We start from the raw sequence: 8,209 nt of genomic DNA, 5'->3' as shown, positions 1-8,209 counted from the left end.
CCTGTAGTCCCAGCTACTCAGGAGGCTGAGGCAGGAGAATTGCCTGAACCCAGGAGGCGGAGGTTGCAGTGAGCCGAGATCACGCCATTGCACTCCAGCCTGGGTAACAAGAGTGAAACTCCGTCTCAAAAAAAAAAAAAAAATTAGCCAGTTGTAGTGGATGCCGTTTGCTCCAGCTATATGGGAGGCTGTAGTGAGCAGTGTTTGAGCTACTGCACTTCAGCCTGGGTGACAGAGTAGTGAGACTTGCTTCAAAGAAAAAAAAGAAAGAAAATAATCTCCTCCAGGCTTGTTGGATTATGCTGCAGTTAACAGCCACCAGGATATAGGAAACAAATATTCCCTAGATTATGACTGTGCTAGACACTGGACTAGGAATCTAGCAGTGAACAAGACTGCCTTCCCCTATGGAGCTTAAAATCGAAGGGAAGGGACAGAGACAAGCTATCTCAAGGGCCATCAGCAGTGGAAACCAAGGTACCACATAAAAGAAAAAGAACCCGACTGTTTCTTTAATGATGGGTGTGAGAGAGGATGAGAAGGTTGTCAACAAATTGCTCAGAAAGAGGGAATCAAAAGAATGAATCACTCCTCAACTGTGGAATTTCTCAACTAATTCATGAAAAAAGTATTAATAGTATTCCAAATTAGTCACCTATTTCAGGAGAAGAGGTAAAATTAAATCTGTATTTCTAGCAGCAGGAACAAACCCTACTTTGTGTTTAATTTTTAAAGAGCTATTAGAGAGTAACCACCGTTAGGAATCTCATCATCTCTGGCAGCACCTAACACAAACAACTCACAATAAAGAAACGCGAACATGGGAGCATGACAGCCACCTCTTACCCTAAAGGTTTTCCAGAATGATCCCAATGTTCACGTACTTTATCCCACCATCCTCATAATATGTCACACGACCCTAGAAACTCCAGGGGAACTCCTCATTGTAAAGCATAGCGTGAGCCTGTGCCCTTATCCACTGTCTATATTCTCGCCCCCTTTTGCAGCTGTGTGACCTTGGTTGGGTAACTTAATTTCTCGTAGCTTCTTCATCAGCTGTAGGTAGAGACAACAGGATGTGGACGTGATTCCCTGCACTCAACACAGTGTCTTGCATACAGTAGGCATTCTGCAACTCACAGAAAGAGCTGACTGTGCCAGTGGGGGCAGCCAGAGCAACTCTGCCCCTATGTCTGTCTTTCGGTTTATCCTACTTCCTCGGACAGAGCACTGCTCTGGGCTCTGGTGCCTAGCAAGCTTGTCCCTCACATGCCAACACAATCAATTCTTCCTCTGGGAAACCTTTTTGGGCACTTCCTCGCCACCACCTCATTGTTCTCTCCTCTGCCTCTTGCACATCAGTGTCCATGTGAGCCTTGTCCCCAAGACCTGATTGTGATGAAATCCGTTTGACAGCTTCTCCTGGGCACCAAAGGAAGCAAACAAACTACTGAGCACCTATTTCTGGGCTAGGCATTTTCCTAAGGTCTTATTTATCAGAATGGCACAGGTGCTAGAAAGGCCCACTATCTTCCTAGAGGGTGTGAAAACCACAGGCTGTTTTTCCTCTTTGTTTTTTAATGCTACTAATTTAGGAGCACCAAGTGTACCAAGAAGCAAAAGTGGCTTTACAACCTTGGGTTAAACTAAACCTAAGGAAAGGGGGGGGGGAAGGGAACCCTAACCAGAAAACCTTTCACAGGAAACAGGAAGTGGCTGCTTCCCCACCCCCACCCTGCACTTTCTGAGCACAACGCAACTAGTTATTCTGTACAATTAGGAAAAAGGGCAGCATCTGAATCAAGGAATCTTTGCTGTTTGGCAAAGCCATGGCCAAAACCCAGTGCAGCCCAGTCTGTCTGCAGGGCCCTTGGTGAGGCGGCACAAAGGCAAGGTTTGGAATCCAGGGGATTGTCAGTAGGAATGCACTGAATGCCTCCTAACCTTAAGGGCTCGGGGTTGGAATCCAAGCCTGAATTGTTCAAGTGTAACAGCTGACTAACAATGTCAGCTGGGGAATATTTTGATACCTTCCAACTCAGCTCCACGTAGGAAGAGGTTGCACAAAAACCCCTGTGCCTGTAGGGCCCTACAGAATGGTGGGCAAAGGCCTGGGCTGCCTACATTCTCCTCATAGCGAGATAAAGTGGCTCCCAAAAGAAGTTTCCAGATCCACCGCAGTGGGCACCATCAGAACTGACTCCAGGGAAACTTCCAGCTGTGAATGGCTAACAAAGCTGGGTACTCTCTCCATTTGAATGTGAAAGACCCGCCTCAATCAGAGAAGGCCCTTAAGCCATAAAACCCTTCACACCAAGGCCAAGTGTCACACTTGTAAGAGGGTGTGATTTATAAACTGACAGCACCCACAAAGCAGCTTTTGTATTCCTCCGTTAGTTAACAATTTATCTCCCCCCACCGAACTCACGGAGCTATTCAGATAAATCTTGACTGGGCCTCAAAAAGAAAGAAAGGCAGAAAGAAAAGGACCGAAGTTTTGGCCAAAACACCAAGGTTCACTCTGGATAATTATGGTTCTGTGAATAGACACTAAAATTAGCGCTTAATTCCTCTGTATCACACTTACAGCACCAAACTACTCCAACACAAACACAAAAGGCAAGAGAAAGAAAATCTCCAACGCCGCCTTGCTGGCAAGTCTGAGAGTTCCACTTCTGTGGTTTTCTGCAGTCTCTTTTGTGGTTTCTGCACTCTTTGGAATCCCCCCCGTTAGCGTAATTTAACTCAACATTCTGCCCAGCTGTTTTTCTTTCTCAACATTTAAATCTACAAAGCAAAGAGTAAATATGGGCTTGGTCATGTCTTTCCTCTCAGTTCAATGAAACCAATTCTGGCCCCTTCATGTTGTTTTCCCCATCGCATGGCTCCCATATCAGATTCCAACACTAGCTACAGGAACTATCATTTTCTGATCCCTTCTCCACTCCTTTCTAGAAATGTAGTTATTACACCTGATCCAAATAGAGCCTGAGCCCTTAACATAAACTACATTAACAAATATAAATCTGATAACACCTGTCGACATGAACGCTTTCTTATTAAAGGCTGTTTGGCAAAAGAAAAAAAAAAGGCAAAGAAAACTTTTTTTTCCTTTGAGACAGTCTTGCTGCGACACCAGATGCCAGGCTGGAGTGCAGTGGCACGATCTCAGCTCACTGCAACCTCCGCCTCCTGGGTTCAAGCAATTCTCCTGCCTCAGCCTCCCGAGTAGCTGGGACTACGGGCGCGCACCACCGCATCCAGCTATTTTTTTTTTTTTTTTTTTTTTTTAAGTAGAGATGGGGTTTCACCATGGTGGCCAGGGTGATCTCGATCTCTTGACCTTGTGATCCGCCCGCCTCGGCCTCCGAAAGTGCTGGGATTACAGGCATGAGCCACCACACCCGGCCAAAACCTTTTTTTTTTTTAAAAGCAGCAACACACTAGCCCTGGCAAGGATAGCAAGACCCCGTGTCTACAAAAAAAAAAATTGTTTTAATTTGCCTGGCATGATGGTGAGCACCTGTAGGCCCAGATACTCGGAGACCGAGCTGGGAGCTGAGAGAATTACTTGAGCCAGAGAGGTGGAGGCTGCAATGAGGCATGGTCACACCACTGCACCCCAGCCTGGGCGACAGAGCAAGAACCTATCTCAAAAAAAAAAAAAGCAGCAGCAGCAAAACAAAAACATTTCAACTTTAAACTGGCTTCTGTCCACTTACAGACCTTACTAAATTGTCTGTCAATGTGGAGAAAAAAAAAATATGTACACAAATAACGGCCTCTGCTCAAAACATGGTCTTTCTGATACTGCTCCACAAGCCAGAGGTCAAAATTGGTGGCCCCCACACCACGGAAGTCCCACAGGCCTGTTCTGTTTGGCCCTGATAGTGCCAGCCAGAACACATTCAAATGGGTTTGAGAAAGCTGACAGTATTAAGAAGTTTGGAGTTGGGCACGGTGGCTCACGCCTGTCATCCCAGCACTTTGGGAGGCCAAGACAGGTGGATCACCTGAGGTCAGGAGTTCAAGACCAGCCTGGCCAACATGGCAAAACCCCGCCTATAATAAAAATACAAAAAAAATTAGTTGGGTGTGGTGGCAGGCGCCTAATAATCCCAGCTACTTGGGAGGCTGAGGCAGGACAACTGCTTGAACCCAGGAGGTGGAGGCTGTAGTAAGTTGAGATTGCACCATTGCTCTCCAGCCTGAGCGGCAAGAGTGAAATTCCGTCTCAAAAAAAAAAAAAAAGTTTGGGAAAGAGCCTACAGAAGTTCCCATTTCTAACTATCTTGAAAAATCTCATCTGGAATCACTGGGCCACATTCCCTCACAGCAACAGCTGGCTGACACTAAGCTGTGGCAGCCTCCCTTTAGATGAGACAAGCACCGGCCCCACCCCTTCAAGAAGTGCTTGCTTTTCTCCCTTTCAGTCGTCATTGCCTGTCCCCTCCAAGGCCCCAGGGTTTCTGACCTCTGCCCCGACATTTCACATACCTTTTTCACCATCGTTGTCTCAGAAGAATCAAGTTTTGCTCTCTTGGTATCAGGCCCATCTTCTACTCCTTGGCTAACTTTGGCAACTTTGGTTTTCTCCCTAGAGGGTGACAAGGGGAGGGAATGTTTTACCCTAGGAATCATGTCACTAGAATCAAAAAAAGGCTCTCCAGGTCACAGAACAGGATGGTGGTTAAGCGCAAAAGCTTTGGGGTCAGATCGGTTCAAATCCTAGCTCTGCCATTGATAACCTGATGAATTACACTGTTGGGCACTCAGGAAATGCCCGTGGGAAAAACAGAGCAGCTTAAGTTGCTCAGCACACTCCCAGGCACACAGCTGCTCTCAATAAACCAAAGTGATTACTCTGTAAACACTCTACTTAAATCATGAAATAAACAGCCAAACTTGGCCCAGTGTGGTGGCTCACGCCTGCAATCCCAGCACTTTGGGAGGCCAAGGCAGGTAGATTGCCTGAGGTCAGGAGTTCAAGACCAGCCTGACCAACATGGTGAAACCCCAACTCTACTAAAAATACAAAAAATTAGCCAGGCGTGGTGGCACATGCCTGTAATCCCAGCTACTCAGGAGACTATGGCAGGAGGTGGAGGCTGCAGTGAGCTGAGATCACATCACTACATTCCAGCCTGGGCAACTTCGTGAAACACTGTTTCGGGGCGGGGGGGGGGGGTGGGAAGCCAAACTTAATTCTGCCCCTCTGCTGTGGGCAACTTATGTTAAAATAATCTGGATTGCTTTCCACCACTATGACTTCTTTATAATAGGCCCAAAGAAGTCCAACTCTACCAAAAATCAGAAATGAGCTGGGCGTGATGGCGGGTGCCTGTAGTCCCAGCTACTCAGGAGGCTGAGGCAGGAGAATCACTTGAATCTGGGAGGAGGTAGAGGTTGCAGTAAGCCAAGATCATGCCACTGCATTCCAGCCTGAGTGACAAAACTCCATCTCAGAAAAAGTACTATACCCAAAGAACTAGATTATCCTAAAGTCATAAAACACCAGAGTTAGGGGATATCTGGAACATTACTATCCTTTCACCATCTTGATTTTATAGGCAAGAAACCTGGAGACCAGAGAAATTTCAGTGACTTGCCTGAGAGGCTGAACAAGAGTAGTTCTCAGTCTCTTGGTAGGAAGCTCCCACCTCACAGACCCTCTCTTTCCCTCTCAATTAAGTTGGAGGTTTTTGGAGGGGGTGGTCAGAAACTGCAGCCAAAATATCTAACTCTTATAGTTTTACAGTATCGTATAATCTGCCATCTTTCATCCAGAGACTATCAGGTCAAAACACTGCAGGTCCTCTCATGTGAGAATTAACAAGTTCTGCAGCCTCAGTGTTCAAAATGAGAGGATGAAGTCTTCCTTCTACCAGAAGAGTCTCTCTGCACATTGGAAACCTTTTCCAAGGTAGACTTGGGCTGAATGTGCCTCTAGAGTCAGCCAACTAACTATTTTGTACTCATTTTACTATATCTCAACTTAAAAGCACATAAGCCCAAGCTGGGGAACAAATGTTTACAATTAGAGCAAGCCTTCCCTATGTAGAAAATGTGACTTCACCACCTGAAGCGCAGACTGATCAAACAAATACCCATGTGGTGTACTTTCATTGCTGTAAAACTCTGCTTGCTTTAGGCTTTAGATTTAGGCCATCATTTTGGAGAGCAGAGCCATATCTCCTAAAATTCTGAACGCACACTCTATTGTATTCGGTAAGTTGTTAATGACTTGGTTTCAGAATGGTCTAAGTATTATAATCAAATTTTTTCCTTAGATGTTTTGTTTTTCTTTTTTTGAGAGAGTCTCACTCTGTTGCCAGGCAGGAGTGCAGTGGTGTGATCTCAGCTCACTGCAACCTCCATCTCCCAAGTTCAAGTGATTCTCCTGCCTCAGCCTCCTGAGCAGCTGGGACTACAGGCGTGCACCACAATGCCCAGCTAAATTTTAGTATTTTTAGTAGAAAACGGCATTTCACCACGTTGGCCTGGATGGTCTTGATCTCTTGACCTCGTGATCTGCTCGCGGGGGGGGGGGGGGGGGGGGGGGGGGGGGGCAAAGCCCTAGGACCGCAGGCGTGAGCTACCACACCCAGCCCAATGGTTGTTTTCTTTTCTTTTTCTTTTTTTGACCCTCTGTTGCCCAGGCTGGAGTGCAGTGGCCCAATCTCAGCTCACTGCAACCTCCACCGCCCGGGTTCAAGCGATTTCTCCCTGCCTCAGCCTCCCAAGTAGCTGGGATTACAGGCTCCCACCACCACACCCAGATAATTTTTTGTATTTTTAGTAGAGACAGGGTTTCGCTATGTTGGCCAGGCTGGTCTGGAACTGCTAACCTTGGGTGATCCACCCACCTCGGCCTCCCAAAGTGCATAATTTTTAAAAAAAGAAAGTATAAAAAAGAAAAAATGTAACGTTCTCCCCTCCTCTCCCAACACTTACTCCACAAACTCATGCTCTCCTAGATTGGCAAATGTGTATCCATGGTAGCCAAAAACATCTCCTGTAAAGAACTTGATGCTATTTTTGTGACAGATCTGGTCAACTTTAACTATGACATCCCTGGAACAGCAAGTCAGGCACACCTGCAGAAAGAAAGAAATTGGCTGGGTGTGAGTTTTGCAAACTGTGAATCACCACCCTGATGTCTAAATAAATCTTAATGAACAGTCACTCTGGGCATGTTTCAAACTGGTACAACAGGTTCTTTCGGTCCTATGGTTAGAAGACAAAAGAAAAGTTGCAGGTTTCAGTGTGTAGAAAATATAAGTTATGAGGCCGTCATGTTCTGCAGCCAAAATAAAATATGTTCAGCTAAAAAGTAAGAGCCATTCCAATGAATGTTTTCTGTAATCCATGAACATATATACATCTCATAGTTTTCATGAAAAGAAAATAATAACTTAGCAAGTTGTTTCTAAACTGTTAAATCTATTAAAATCCATATAAGCTACAATGAGAAGCAAAACCAGTTTTTTAAATTGACTCAAAGGTCATGTTTAAATACAAGGGCTTTTTTTCCCCTCCTTCTGATTGATATGTTAAGATAAAGAAGATAAACAAATCCTGTTGAGATCATTTTTCCACAGATTGCAGTGTGAAATTTTATCTGAATTTAAGGACAAAAGAAAAGGTTATAGACCAAGTGACCTTCCATTCAGACTTAGACAATGAACTGGTGATTCACTCAGTGGAATTATCAGTGTTGCTCTGGGGTCTGTAGGTTTATTCCAGTAAGTTGGGGTATTGGAAATGGCTAAGTTCTCCTTCACAAAATACCATCTTTTCGGGAGAAGCTTTGTGATCATGGTCAAAAGACAACTTCCAAATTGCACATGCTTTCTCCTGAACAAAAGGACATTTTCACTTGACAGACCCTCTTTGCTGTTGTCTGGCAGCCTGAATACCGAAATAACACTCACAGAGACATGTGTTCCTTTGGTGTTTCAAAGAATGCAACCACCCAAGGAAAAATCCCATCTAAAAGGTAAGAAATCCACAGGTGAACATGCAATCAATTGATCAAATGGAATCCTGCAGAGTCTAAAGTGACTGTAAAACCTGCAAGGACCAGCCAAACACGGCCCACAAGGCAGTCAACATGGCCCCACACACCCGTATTACAGAATCAACTGGCCTCACACTTCAGTTTTAACAAACCCTCTTTCTTTTTTTTTTTTTTTGAGACAGAGTTTCG

The 8,209-nt window shown here is 45.2% G+C and overlaps 1 protein-coding gene across 2 annotated transcripts in view; it reads right to left on the bottom strand.

Annotated features, from left to right (window-relative positions):
- SAE1 (SUMO1 activating enzyme subunit 1) overlaps positions 1–8,209 on the bottom strand; it is an 86,629-nt gene that overhangs the window by 56,463 nt on the left and 21,957 nt on the right. For both annotated transcript variants that reach the window (XM_017500398.2, XM_017500399.2), the window contains exons 4-5: positions 6,955–7,097; positions 4,498–4,597 (exon numbers count right to left, since the gene is read on the bottom strand). In XM_017500398.2, coding sequence (XP_017355887.1) covers positions 4,498–4,597; positions 6,955–7,097 — 243 coding nt within the window. The remainder of the gene's footprint in view (positions 1–4,497; positions 4,598–6,954; positions 7,098–8,209) is intronic.

The sequence above is a fragment of the Cebus imitator genome, unplaced genomic scaffold (assembly GCF_001604975.1).
Source record: "Cebus imitator isolate Cc_AM_T3 unplaced genomic scaffold, Cebus_imitator-1.0 Scaffold266, whole genome shotgun sequence".
NCBI lineage: Eukaryota > Metazoa > Chordata > Mammalia > Primates > Cebidae > Cebus > Cebus imitator.
The sequence above is the reverse complement of the archived record's forward strand: the minus strand, read 5'-3'. Positions and strand labels throughout refer to the sequence as shown.